This window comes from Lissotriton helveticus, chromosome 2_1 (assembly GCF_964261635.1).
Source record: "Lissotriton helveticus chromosome 2_1, aLisHel1.1, whole genome shotgun sequence".
Taxonomy (NCBI): Eukaryota; Metazoa; Chordata; class Amphibia; order Caudata; family Salamandridae; genus Lissotriton; species Lissotriton helveticus.
Genome location: NC_136059.1, coordinates 1,352,353,659 through 1,352,369,225, shown reverse-complemented (window position 1 = coordinate 1,352,369,225; position 15,567 = coordinate 1,352,353,659). Strand labels below are relative to the sequence as shown.

The window sequence follows — 15,567 nt, the reverse complement described above, 5'->3', positions numbered from 1 at the left end:
CCGTGCGTGGGTGGTGCAGGCAGTATCAGCCAAGTCCTCTGGATCCCCGGCAGTACGTGAACAACAAGGTTCCTGGGCCAGCGAGCGGCACCCGCCGAGCGGGGGCCGCAAGAAGTGGCGAAGTGGCCGGAAAACAGGTCAGGGAAGCAAGGTCCGTGTCACAGGCAGCAGCCCTCCAACTAGCAACAAAGGCACCCACCGGATACGCTCACAGCTAGATCTTTTGAGCTGGAGGGGGCGGGAAGAGGACCAGCTGCGGCCGATCAGCGCCGCTGGGCAGGCTGGTCCTCGCAGTCCCGCCTCTATCCGTGCGTGGGTGGTGCAGGCAGTATCAGCCAAGTCCTCTGGATCCCCGGCAGTACGTGAACAACAAGGTTCCTGGGCCAGCGAGCGGCACCCGCGGAGCGGGGGCCGCGAGAAGTGGTGAAGTGGCCGGAAAACAGGTCAGGGAAGCAAGGTCCGTGTCACAAGCAGCAGCCCTCCAACTAGCAACAAAGGCACCATCTGCAATTCACAAAGTGCATTCTCTTTTATAAATGATTCAGAGAACACATACTTCGAACATCCTGGTGATGAAAGTGTAGTAGATAATACACTAACCAGAATGCATCTGAAGGAAACACAGGAAGTGACCAGTGCTACAGTGTTAAAAGAAGGACTTGTAAATTAGCTCAACATCCCGTGAGCAAGCTTCGTGAGAAGCGAAACGCGTTGGGTTAAGGTGGAAAATAAACCCCTGTAATTAATTATCAAGACGAGTGTGTGCATTTTCATTTTCCCTCGTGGAATCGAAAATATATTTAACGACTGACCCAGCCGTAGAAAATACGCACCACGCTACTAACCGAGCGCCTGCACTGAAAGTGGGTCACAACTGCTGATATATATATATATATATATATATATATATATATATAAGACAATCATTCAGTATCATGTTTCCTTCTCTATGCTGTAGTCTATGCAAGGAAAAGGTGCAGTCCTGCATTTGATATACTACCAACCTATGCTGTAATAGGTGGTGCTGGCTCATGAGACTAAGGAAACGGAACCTGGCGCATTGCCTTGTAGCTATCCATGAACATTTGCAGACATTGTTGATTATTACGGAGCACCTCCCTTTGCTATCATTGTGAACCCACAAGGATCTGCTGTGTTATCGTATAAGATATGCTATTGGAATTATATTCCTGCTTTACTTTGTAATCAATGTCTATGAGGGGTAGGATTATTGTCCCTTCTTAATTCGAACAGTTGCTGGACTTGTGAGTTGTGGGCAATCAAAGAATCCCTGTGCATAGTCCTACATGAATTAAGGTCCTTTATATGATTACCTATGACCTTCTTGTTCTTCTGGTTTCCTCAAGGTGCAAAGCTCCCATGTGCATTGAGGAGCAGCTCAGTTATCGCTGTCACCCGTGGGTGGCCTATCTTCCCTACAGTTATCCAGTGTCTTCCTACCTCCTCTTCCCTTCTCTCCAATTTCCCTTCTTCCTCTCCCCAGCAGGCTAAAAGGCCGCACTCGTTTCATTCTGAATGTGGAGGCTTGGTCTGAAGGTGAGTGGGTGACTTGCTTTTCGCTCCTGCAGAACCTGGATACCAGGTAAGTGGCATTTGGCACATGACAGAAAGCCAAGTCCACAACTTTAACTCCGCCCGAGCAAAGATGGAGGAACTTCCTAGTCCCACCAAGGATGAGTGAGCTCAGGCCCTGTATATTCGCTAAAGAAAACAAAAACAGACTTTGCGTAGTTAACTAGATAGATCTAAACCTAGAACAGAACCCCGAAGACAGACTCATGTGACTATCCCAAAAACAGAAACACCCCTTATATATCCTCCAGTGTTTACTCTAGTGAAAAGTGGGTGGTCCCCAAGACAACCGAGTTCTGGTGGATGTCCACCAATAAATCTCACTGTAACGATTTGGGTACCAGTACATTTAGCTGCCCCTGAGAGGTTCAGGGGAGAGCGCAACAATTTGTGGTATTTATAGACCAATGCCACCTGTAGTTCCTCTGTCGGCCTTTCCCGGATGATGCTGCTAAAAGTAGCTTTCGTCATTTTCTATCTGGTAGGGAATGCGGCCAATTGGTCTGTCCCACTGGTGGAAAATGACGACTTTGTACTGTACAACTTCACGGCCTTCAAAGAACAGATGAGAAAACTGTTGGCTAAACACACATTCAGGCAGGCCACTGATACATAACTCCTTAATCTTAAACAGGGTAACAAAGATTTACTGATCAATGTTACAAATTTCAATAGGCTCATCTCTGAAACACACTGGCCTGAGGAAAAATAGACTTCCTTGTTTTACCATGGGCTTCAGGGTGAATTGAAAGACATCTTATTCAAGGTGGTGGATCCCTCAGAGGATTGCTCAGAATTTATAGGCTTATTAGACAAACTGTATCATCGCCATAGTGAGTATAGAGGGAAAAAGTCCAAGACTGATCCCTCCCCTTGTATATGTTCTACGGGGAGTCGGCAAGAAAGATAATTTCAAGAGCAGCAATGGTATTGAACTCATGCAGATCGGAGGTGTACGTTTTCAATTAACATAGGTAGAGAAAGACAAAAAGCGTGAACACTATATCTATTTGTATTGTGGGAAGTGTGGTCAGTTTGTTAAGGAGTGTCCCATCAAACCAAAGAACATAGCTCCCAGAAAAACTGCTGCAGCTGTTACTAGCCTTCCTGACAGGTCGGAATACTAGACAGCCCAAAGAGACAGGAGGTTGACTCGTTGGGTGAGATGGAACAGATCTCTAGTATGAAGAACAGAACTCTAACTAGGTTTCATCGTCATTTTACCATTATCAAAACCATTGTGTTAACTAACCAGGTCCGTAAGGTTCTTCCTATCCTTCTATATTCTGGTACAACTGGAAATGTTTTGGATATAACTTTCGCAAAGACTTTGAAGGTTCCCTTTTTACACAAATAAAAAACAGAACCAGTTTGAGCGGTTGATGGATCTGAATTATCGTCTGGTCAGATTACATTCGACTCGATACCTCTTACTATCAAATGTGATGATCGCCCTTCTGAGGAGATTAGTTTTGTTCTCATTGATAAGCCTGTTTTTAGAAGCAGATGGGGGTTGCCCTGGTTGCAGAAGCAAAATCCAAGCATAGACTGGATAGACCGTACCATAATCTTGGACTCGAAACATTGGCTACAGAACTGTTACCAAGAAGTTATCGAGTGGAAGTCCTCTTTGACTTGTGCTGCATCTTAAGTAATTGAGACTCCAACTATACCAAAACCCTATGAGCAATTTGAGCATGTATTCAACAAAGTCACGGCAACTACCCTATCCCCACACTGAAGCTTTGACTGTTGGATAGATCTAGTGCCAGGCTACCTTGCAGCAGAGGGTACGCATTATCAGAACCTGAGACAACACTATAAGGCGTATCAGGATGAACTACTGTCTAGTGAGTTAATTCATCATTCAACATCCCCTGTGTCATTGTCACTGTTTTTTGTTTCCAAAACAAATGTGGAACTTCATGAATGTATTGACCACAGGGCCCTCAACAAAGTAAAAGTAAAAAACAAGTACCCATTGCCTCTCATACCGTGCTTTATATCAGGTACGAAAGACCACCATTTACACTAAACTTGGCCTCTGTGGAGCCTATAGTCCGATCAGTGTCTGCGGAGATGTGTGGAAAATGGCATCCTCCACCAAGTACGGTTTATTTGAATACTGTGCGATGACGTTTGGGCTGTGCAACGCTCCGGCAGCGTTTCAGGTTTTCATAAAAGAGGTACCAGACTATTTTGAAATTGTCTTCCTCGACATTTTGATATTTGATATATTCACAAACTGAACAAGAACATGAACAGTATGTTTCTGCAGTCCTCCAAAAGCTGTGTGAATATCTTCTCTTTGCTAAACTACAGAAATTTATTTTCCAGGTCAATCAGGTTGGCTTCTTGGAGATTATACTCTTTCATGAGGATAGCCACGTGGATAATAAAAGAAATCGAGGCCATCCTGATCTTCCCTACGCCTAACTGTGTAAAAGATATCCAGACATTTCTACTGGAGCTTCATCACCCATTTTTCTGACATTGTTACCACAATCACTCGAATATTGAGGAAAGGGATACCATCCAACTGGTCTTCCGAGGCACAACAAGTATTTGATCTACTCAAGGAAAGGTTCACTACAGGACCCATACTGAAACCCCCAGACCCTTCCTCGCCATATTTTGTGAAATCTGACAGCTATCAATAAGCAGTCGAGGATGTTATCCCAACATGATGAAGACACTGGCAGTATGCAGCCTAGCGCCTTTTTTTCTAAAAAAGATTTTGCCGGCGGAACAAAACCACACGTGTGCTGAGAGCGAGCTACTGGCTAGTAGCAACACCATCTTTGGGGCCCACCCCAAAGATGCCCCATAAAGATATATTCCGATCATAAGAATCTACAATTCTTTGGATCAGCACAGGCTCAAACGCCTTGACAAATGAGATGGGTGTTTTTTTTCTAATAAGTTTGATTTGGTCAATACTTATTGAAATGGGGAAAAGCAAGCCAAGGCAGATGACCTCTCTTGCAGTTATATATCACACCAGTAAGAACAGGCTCTAAAGCAGAGTTCTCTTAAGTTGGTCCTGAAGGGCCAGATCCAAGTCAGATTTTATGATAACTATTTCTCTAAAAGGGGATATGCTAAAAATATGGCATGGATCCAGCCATCCAGGACAGACTTTGGAGAACCCTGCTTTAAAGAGAGCCATCACTATGATACCAAATGAGAAGATAGTGAGTAGTTGTTCTTCCTGTGATTCTCCTGATACCTTTAAAATAACCCTGAAGAAGAACAGACCAAATGGCTAGCAAACCCTAACCACTCTATGGAAGAATTGTTTCATCATGACCAAAAGCTCTATCTCTCAAGAACCTTAGAGATGTGCTTCATTGCTGTCGTTCCTTGCCCCTGCTAGGACACCCTGGAGACCAAAAATCCAAATAACTGTGTTCACAATTGTTCCGGTGGGACACTATAACTAGAGACGTATAGATCTACGTAAAATCTTGCCCTGTCTGTGCCAGCAATAAATCCTCTTACACACTACCTGAGGGGTGATTTCATCCTATTCCAGTTTATCACAAACCTTCCTAAAGACAAATGAAACCCTACAATTCTAGTTGTGGTAGATCTTTTTTCAAACATGGCTCATTTCCCACTTACCAAATTACCTCTGACTAGCATTGGGTGAGAGCCTTGCTGTTAGCAGAGTTTGCCTATAACAACAGTAGCCACTCTTTTCATAACATATCCTTTAATTGCAACTTGGGCTATCATCCAAGGATCTTACCCTTCCAGTTATCACACAGTACCAAACTCAGATACACTCCTTATGAACTTACAGGACATATGGGTATCAGCTAAGAAACAGTTACAGATGACAAACAAACTGATGAAACAGCAATAGGACAACACTGACGTACAACACCCACATGTGTTGTAGGTGATCTAGCATGGTTAAACACAAAGAATATCAAGCTAGATATAACAAGAAAAAAACACCCACAGCTCATTCCCAATCCTAAAGATAATCAATTCCGTGGCAATGAAACTTACCCTTCTAAATGATGGTCAAATCCATCCTGTCTTCCACCCTTCCCTTCTGAAACCCTACATTCCTACCACAAGCCCAATTCCTCCACCATTTCCCCTTTAGGAAGAATATGAAGCACACCTTATTCTTAATTCATAGAGATGGCATATATGCCTTTTCTATTTAGTGGATTGGAAAGGGTACCTTGATGCGGACCAATCTTGCGAACCAGCTAATCATGTACATGCCCCACTACAGGTCCGGCAATTCCATACCCGAAACCCTATGCCCGACCACCCCCTTCTTGTAAACCCAGCCTTATACCCGGCTTCCGTGCCTGGACTTCCCTACTAATGCACAACTCCCACTCGTTAGAGTCTTATCCTATGAAACAACCAGGGTTATCTTCCGCAATCCTTGTCCGCCCCGGCACAGAAACCACAAGGAACAACAAAGCGGATGAAGCAGAATCAACGCATGTGGACCGAAAGAGCACAACTCCACCTGTCAACAAGGTCAGTGTACTGTACTAAGAGCTTCCATATTGTATATTGGATAAAAACAATCACTCAGTGGCATATGTTTCCTTCTCTACGCTGTAGCCTATGGAAGGAATAGGCACAGGACTGTAGGTGATATACTACCAAATTATGCTGTACTAGGTGGTGTTGGCTTATGAGACTAAGAAAACAGCCTACACCCGTGCAATTCGAAGTGTGGGGGCTTAGTCTGAAGGCAAGTGGGAAAACTGTTCTTCACTCCTGCGTAACCTGGATACCAGGTGAGTGGCATCCAGCGCATGCCATTCAGGTGACCCCTCCATAAGTCTCATAAGTGTCAGGATATCTCTATTCTGACCCCTTATATCTTATTTATTCTTTACCCCCCTCACCCTCCCAGCGGGAACCATGTCTCTACTGACAAAATGGCAGCGCAACTTTTCTCTCAGGTTGCAGCAAGCCAATCATGGCATTGTTGTTGACGAGTGCATCCACGGATCCACTCGGTGGTTCTGAGTCTCTAGATATTTTTTTTATCATTTATGAGTTTTATATAGTTCAAACCAGAGCTCTTTACATGAGTACCAGTTGAATTACATAAGGCACATTAATTTTTGTTAGGGACAAGGGGATTAAATGATTTGCCCAGAATCAAAGGACGTTGAGCGTCGTTGCCGAGACTCCAACCTGGTTCACCGGATTTGAGGTCTACCGCTCTAGCAGTTAGGTCACATCCTCTCCCCTATATACATTAATCTATTTTCTTTATAAACTCCAACAATACAGAACAGATTTACATCAAATTACTAAAATCACTCTTTCTGGACCAAGATCTAGCTTTCTGACAAATTTTATTTAAGTCTGTTCAGCAGTTCAGGCTGCAGTCGTGTCCAAAATCCATATGGGAAATTAGTTGGGGAAACACATTTTAGGACCCCCCCCCCCCCTTTCTCGGTCCTGCTTGATGAATCATCCCAAACATTTCCAGACAGCAGCTAAAGTGAGTGGCACAATTGTTTTGAAAATGTTGTTAAGATTCTTCAAATGGAGCTAAAGTTATAAGCAAAACAAAAAAAGCTTTTCCTATGGAAACTGGTCCCAACTATAACTTCCAACTGGCAGTAGGATATATATAGATATATATATATATATATATATATATATATATATATATATATATATATATTGCCCAGCACTAAACTGTCAGTACACTCGTACCCCACCAGTGTTGAGAAGTAAAATACAGACAAAAAATAATACTGAGATGAAATAACTGAAACACAAAGTTGAATCTCGAATGAAGACGACTACTATTCTCAAATGAAATTATTTCAAAACAGTCAACACGTTTTATATATATATATCACGGATGTGACCTAAGACTTCGAGTAATATACACTCATTAGTTATGCAGTCATAGAGGACTTTTTTAGCATAGATTTTAAATCATGCATATATTTTAGGAAGTTCCTCTTTATCTGGTTGATTTTAATAATGGGATGTTTTTATCATGAATAATGATTACAATTATTTATTGATGTTTTTTACTCGGTTTTGTAAATATTTATTGTGAATGTTTACAACAATTGCTATTTTTGCACCTAAACTTGGCACATTTTGCACTAAGATAGTACTGTATTGAACAGCGAGATTTGCACAGGAAAAACTGTAAAGCGTGTAAATTAATTTGTACTGTATTTTACAGTTTGGAATGCATTTACGCAGGAACTGAGTCTTTCATCCATATCTATTAAGGTTGAATTTGCACTGTCACTTTAAAAGGTGTTGATCTGCCCATGTGATGTGTCATGTGATCAAGGTCCGAGAGGGACCGAAACGCGTCATGGCGGTGGTGTTGGGCGAGTAACTGAAAATAAAGAAAAATTCAGCACGATTTGGGTCTGCATCATCTCTTGGGATTCGATTCCTGTGTGCTAGAGGCGAAAATCAGGATATATATATATATATATATATATATATTTCAAACCAAAGTTTTCCGGCGCGATTGCGGCTCGCCACAGCATGCGCCAGGAACACAATGCACGGACCAGAATTTGCGGTGCTCAGATGTTTTTATTCGCTTGTCGGCTTCATAACGTTTCGGCACACAGGTGCCTTGCTCACATGACAGCAAATAATAATGAGGGTGCAGTATTTAAAGTGCAAGTGCTGTGCTATGATTGGACTCTTGTTAATAGAGATAGAAAGCAGACCTGATATATATATATATATATCAATGCTCGAAGGTGTCCACCTTTGAGTAGCACGCGAACAGCAGCTTGGTTTATGTATAGGTGAGGACGGGGATCCACTCGTAGACGCCGCTCCGTACGGGATCTGCCGACGCGTTTCGAAGCTCCATATGCTTCTCTTCAGGGGCTTTAACGGAAGCGGTGTGCGCAACCGCCAACCCACTTCCCCATTTTATATATAACACACCCACCGATGGGAGGCTCAAATGAGACTGTGCATTCTGGGAAGTGTGGTCCTGGAAGCACACAATCAAGTCCTGTATGGCCGTCCAGCCGCGGAGTATGCACCACCCCGGCACCCTGGGGGTCACTAAAGTGAAGCAGCAGTCGTACTTGGAATCGAGGACGGGCCCACTTGTGGAGTCCATACAGGACTTGATTGTGTGCTTCCCGGACCACACTTCCCAGAATGCACAGTCTCATTTGAGCCTCCCATCGGTGGGTGTGTTATATATAAAATGGGGAAGTGGGTTGGCGGTTGCGCACACCGCTTCCGTTAAAGCCCCTGAAGAGAAGCAAATGGAGCTTCGAAACGCGTCGGGCGGATCCCGTACGGAGCGGCGTCTACGAGTGGATCCCCGTCCTCACCTAAACATAAACCAAGCTGCTGTTTGCGTGCTATATGTGTATATGTGTATAGCATTTATGCGGCTAGAATTTGTGTCACTGTTATATTTTGAATTCATTCAGATATTAATTTCTTTTTGTGTCAGGCAATGTTAAGCCACGTTAACATTATGTGTCTTTGTTTCCCCCTTTTCCCGAACATTTGCCAAAATACATGTAATGATAGTATGTCTTCCATGTTTATAGGTGTCACATGGTATGCACACGCAGTTTAAAAGTTCAGGTGTGAGGGGTTTTTAAATTGACTGTGATCAAGGGCACCCCGCCCGAAACGCGTCAGTTTTCTTTCTCTGTTAAGCGTTGCTTAATAAAAACCTTTGCCTGGATACTGGATTCGTGGAGTTGTCTGCTTTCCTGGGGACCCAGGACGGCAGTTTTGCTTCTTCTTGTTTTCGAGATATATATATATATATATATACACATATATATATATATATGTTTCAGGCCTTGGTCCATCAACTGCTGCAACAAGAAACGTCTGACAGCAGTTTGAGGCCGGCGCTTCCAAACTGGTTGGAGGTGTGGCACAGGACTCCTCGATGAAAATCACAGCGCATGGAACCACAACGCAGCCTACTGTAGGTTTATATGTGCCTTAATGGTCAGTGACTCTTGTCTTTACTTAAAAGAGAACACTTACAGTGCAGCGTAAAGGACTACAAATCCCAGCCAAACTCAGTATGACGGCGCACTTAGCACACGCCTACTGTTGGGACTTGAATGAATAAAAAAGCCCAGAATACATCGCTGCACGAACGAGTCTCGCTGATGGCAGCCCCTGATGACGGGAGTGATTCCCAGAAATGCGTTGGGCATTTTAATGACTTGCGAAGTGGGGAGACGCGCTGAATGTGAAGCCAGGAAAGGCGGAGACCTGTTGTGTGCCTCCTAAATGCTAAAGGCAATTTGGTGAACAATCTACAGCACGGCAGCCAAGTCGTGGGGAGAGCACCATCAACTGCTGCAACAAGAAACGTCTGACAGCAGTTTGAGGCCGGCGCTTCCAAACTGGTTGGAGGTGTGGCACAGGACTCCTCGATGAAAATCACAGCGCATGGAACCACAACGCAGCCTACTGTAGGTTTATATGTGCCTTAATGGTCAGTGACTCTTGTCTTTACTTAAAAGAGAACACTTACAGTGCAGCGTAAAGGACTACAAATCCCAGCCAAACTCAGTATGACGGCGCACTTAGCACACGCCTACTGTTGGGACTTGAATGAATAAAAAAGCCCAGAATACATCGCTGCACGAACGAGTCTCGCTGATGGCAGCCCCTGATGACGGGAGTGATTCCCAGAAATGCGTTGGGCATTTTAATGACTTGCGAAGTGGGGAGACGCGCTGAATGTGAAGCCAGGAAAGGCGGAGACCTGTTGTGTGCCTCCTAAATGCTAAAGGCAATTTGGTGAACAATCTACAGCACGGCAGCCAAGTCGTGGGGAGAGCACCATCAACTGCTGCAACAAGAAACGTCTGACAGCAGTTTGAGGCCGGCGCTTCCAAACTGGTTGGAGGTGTGGCACAGGACTCCTCGATGAAAATCACAGCGCATCGAACCACAACGCAGCCTACTATAGGTTTATATGTGCCTTAATGGTCAGTGACTCTTGTCTTTACTTAAAAGAGAACACTTACAGTGCAGCGTAAAGGACTACAAATCCCAGCCAAACTCAGTATGACGGCGCACTTAGCACACGCCTACTGTTGGAACTTGAATGAATAAAAAAGCCCAGAATACATCGCTGCACGAACGAGTCTCGCTGATGGCAGCCCCTGATGACGGGAGTGATTCCCAGAAACGCGTCGGGCATTTTAATGACTTGCGAAGTGGGGAGACGCGCTGAATGTGAAGCCAGGAAAGGCGGAGACGTGTCGTGTGCCTCCTAAATGCTAAGGGCAATTTGGTGAACAATATATATATGAGCACAAAAGTTCCTCCTCTGTCTGCTCTGCGCTCGTGGTCACAGCCTCCGCGCCAACAACAAAAAGGATACGGACCACCAAATCAGCAAATGATGTTATTTATTTTAGTTACACAGAACCAAAATCAGCGACGCGTTTCGAGCACAAGTGCCCTTGTTCACGCTGCAACTAGATGAACAATCACAGGCTTTTTATAAATGCTAACACTCTATTACCACCCCCTGGTGGTGACCTCCGGTGTCACGTGAGTAACAACAGTGAGAAAAGACTTTTGCTGCAAATGTCAAATATAAACAGCGCACATAAAAAACAACAGTCACAGGTTAAATCCACATGATGAAAGTAATGACATAGTGGCACAGAAAAATGTTTGTTGATAACTGGTTAAATCCAGGAACTGAGATTCAAGAATGAATTATTAAAGTGCAAATACTCAGTACATCACAATAAAAGTGATCTACTAGCTACATTACTACCCATCGAAATAAACGATGGTACAAACAGTTTAAATTCCCAAACCAACGCTGATAAATAGGGAAATGTAAACATATCGACTGTCATGTGCAAAGTAGCAAAATTTGGTAGCAGCAAAAGGGAAAAAAGTGCATGAATAGATAAAGTGCAAAAAAGTGATTGTGACGAAAAGTGCACAAAGTGCATAGTGAGCCGCATTTTCACAGGACAAGAGATACCATATGAGATATAATTGTTCATAAAAACTCAGATCCCTGAGAAGAATGAGCAATATATATGATAAATAACAGCACTCAAAGTCACATATGATAAAAGCTAGTATCAAAAAAGCATATCAAAATTTAAAAATGGATATATATATAAAAAGCACTATATCCCATATGACAACAATATATATATATATATATATATATATATATATATATATATATATATATATATATAGATATATAGATATATAGATAGATATATACTTTTTTGGTGCAACATCAAAAGGTGTTGGCTAATGCCAGACCTTAAAAAAAAAAAATTCAGCCAGAGAAACTGTGTAATTGTACCATCAAGGAATACCACATATTTAAAACTGCCAAAATGTGTAATTGTTTAAGGTTTTTGATAAAGCAACGAAAATAATAAAAATATATATTTTTTTTAAATTCTATATCATACATCATTACCATTTATTTACAGTCAGTTGTATGTTTTCTGGTTTTCATTACACAATCCTTATACTAATCATTCTAACAAATGATTCAATCACTTTACAAAATTGGGTTTCTCAATATCAATGAACTCGTGTACATTTTACAGTATATGGAGTTCTCACATTGTCTCAATGATAACTCAATATTCCTTATATTTTCTCGAAGTACTTATACTGTCAACAATGTCCCTCTATAGTTCTACTGCTGCTGCCAAGTCTTTGCCCTCTGATTTGGATATTCTCTGTCTTTGGAGATTTGTTTCTCATGGAATGGCAGCTTTATCCCTAAAAATATTTTAATTTATTTCAACAACTTCACATTTTCCTTGCTGTGATTAGGAATTCATATTTCAGTTAAAAACGATCAAATTCAAAAACATACCATCAAAATAGAATTGTTTTTCAAAAAATAACCAGGAAAAAAACTTACAGTATTATGGACATAGCAAAATGATGACATCTTTTGAAGGGAAGACACTGAAGAATTTATTCTGGCACAAATCATCAGATACATAATTAACAACTATAAAGACAGTGGCAAATTCAAGCAAAGAAGGGCAGACCAGAAAATCTTAGAGCGAGCAACCTCGTACCACGACCAGCCCTGAAATCAAATTAAGAGCATAAAACAAAACTCCCTAAATAGTAAAGGGACTTGCAAAGCTAATCAGAGCCAGCATTCCACAAACAATAAAAATAAGTGCCTATATCACAAACTTTCTCATTCATCAAACTTCCAAGTTATGTGTAACAATAACACGATAACAAAACGTATGACTTGAACTATGACATCACTTATGACATGAAAACACTCCCAATATAGGGTCAAAGAAAAGACAGCACATACACATGTCCTAGTGTGCTATCCTTTTGGATAAGCACTTCAGCGCCCTACATGTGGCACAACACAAATGCTATAATACAATACAGCAGGACTGTTCAGCACTTAAAAAAAATATATGCTTTTCCACACAGCATCTTAAGGCCATGTTGTCCCTACGGGGATGAGTTGTGAGCTGTATCAAGACCCAAAGACCACAACAAGGTTACCAAACTGGCACATCACTTGTAAAGAAAATATCATAGTGTTGTTCAAAATGAAAAAAAGGTGTAATTTTATCGAAAGTTGAAAAAAATATATACCATAATTTTGTAGCAGCTCCTCCTTTGTGGACACGATAAGTGACCGGTCCTTGGCAGAAATTACTATTGCAAGGCACACATAATGCTGCTCAGATGAAGTGGCGCGTCGCACCACAGTGAGAAGTCTCACTGGGTGGTTGTGTGGTGGCGTGCTGAAACGTTCAATGCAGAACCAAGTAGAGTAGGTTAATCCAGATGGAGGTGGAAAAAACCTTTCACCTAAAAAACAAAACAAGTCAGGATGAGCTGTACAATATTACAAGTTCTAAAAACTTTATTTGGAGGAAATATGTGTGTACTTATTCTTAAATTGGCTCCCTTACACTGGGATCACTACTTCTTGCTTTATTTACTGAATAAAAGCACAGATTACTAGAGTTTTACAGACACGCTCTAAAATGAAGAATTATAGGTCTCAAATTGTATTGGCATAAGAAAATACATTCTTATGAGACAAATCTCTCCCAATAGGTTTTATCTACAAACTTAACATGGTACAGGAAAAAAAAACAATTTCTTTTTTTTAACTGTTGTTTATTGATTTTAAATGAAAACAACAAACCATACAGTGCATCATGACAGTATTAAACAGGAGCCATCATATGACATTAACTGGAAACATATATTATCAAATGAGATAATTAAAGACATACATGTAAATGTCCATTAGCCCAAGGTTCTTTCAGGACAGCAATACACGAACCAAGACGTGGAACAAACATCATTGCCCACATGGTGTCTAGGAAACATCAAGTACCCAGTTTTTGTTCAATTCTCTATCCCAGACCCATCCCCGCTGGAATGATGATCATCATCGTTAACCGCATGCGTGCGGCCGTATTTCCCGTGGTATGCGGCATTTTTCGAATTACCGCGTTACATGACGAGCTCAGCTCGTCATCAGCACACGGTAGGTAACGCTGATGATAAGCTGAGCTCGTCATCAGCATGGAAGGGGTTAAACATGCTCACCAGTTGGGCCCATTGCATTATAGCCTCAGACGCCCCCTCATCATTAGGTAAAAGCCTCATGTGCTGTTCCTCTGCTACTCCCCAGTCTAGCAGATGGCTCAACAAATGTTTTAGCATTGGGGCCATGCTCCCCTCCAGACAATGACAACCTGTCTCTTTGCCAGCAATAAGGCCAGCTGGGCCAGTCGAAAGGGGATCTTGCAATCTCTGGGTCCCTTCACCACGTTCAGGTATAAAAAGACATTTTAAGGGCATAAAGTTATCAGTATCTCCATAAAACTATGGTGGTCACCTGGTAAACAACTTTAGATTGGTACACTGTTAAACAGAAAGAGAAATTAGATTCTTCCCTGTAACTCCAGTTCACAGCTTGGTATCTGTTATTGATTCAGAAGCTTGAGTTTTTCATAAGGTCAATGTGGGAGTCTGCAGTCGTGTTTCAAGTAGTGTACAAATCAGTTTCCATACAAATAACCGAGAAACAGTGTAAGTTTAGTTGTCCTTTCACCTCCTTCAAAATGATTCAAACTGCATCCAATAAGGTGAACAGCCTCTGAACTTCACTCCACTCAGAGGCCACCATACCGCAGATGTTCAAAACACAGACAATGCAAAGTAATCAATAAATGGTGAGCCTGAAAGCAGGGAGAATTGCATGTGAATCAGTGAAAGTTATCAATACTGGAGAAATGTAGTTACAGGCAAGTAACTTATTTATTTTCGAGCTTTGGATCTTTCACAGATTCCCATGTCTGAATGAGAAAAAAATCCTTATTACCTGTACATTACTTATTCACATATTTCTGTGGAAAAAATTATTTAAGAAATTCAAAAACAGTGCTAAAAATATAAAAAGAAAAGTAATGCAATTCTGTTCTATTTCTGGTGTTCATGTAAACTGTAAGGGAAGAGGGCAGCAGTGGAGGATTATTTAGAGCTCGCCATAATAGACTTAAATATTTGGTTGTTACTTTAAACAAGTAAGCCAACTCCACACACCCACAGCTATAGAAACAACATTTTACTGACAATACTAGCGATCTGGTGCACTATGCTACTGGTTACACTATGCACTTTTATTACGTCTCCATCCTGACCCGTAGGAACAAATATTTCCTTGCTAGTGTTAAAATATAATAGATGCCATGGTGTTCAAGGGTTAACCGCTGCATGCAGTTTCCTACCTATTCTGCAGTAAACAATACCCTATAAAGCAGTTCAGCAATAAACTGGTCTTAGTCACTAACCTTCATAGTGATATTCAGAGTCTTTAAGGTCTTCAGGGTAGGAAACAACAGTAAGACACAACTGAAGAACAAATACTGGTGACGGAGCACAGTGTTCTTTATCTGGCCATTGCCATGATCCACCACCCCTCTCAAT

The 15,567-nt window shown here is 41.9% G+C and overlaps 1 protein-coding gene across 3 annotated transcripts in view; it reads right to left on the bottom strand.

Annotated features, from left to right (window-relative positions):
* The window catches only part of WDFY3 (WD repeat and FYVE domain containing 3), a 1,930,620-nt gene that overhangs the window by 1,105,018 nt on the left and 810,035 nt on the right, over positions 1-15,567 (bottom strand). For all 3 annotated transcript variants that reach the window (XM_078676292.1, XM_078676293.1, XM_078676294.1), the window contains one exon: positions 13,213-13,431. In XM_078676292.1, coding sequence (XP_078532418.1) covers positions 13,213-13,431 — 219 coding nt within the window. The remainder of the gene's footprint in view (positions 1-13,212; positions 13,432-15,567) is intronic.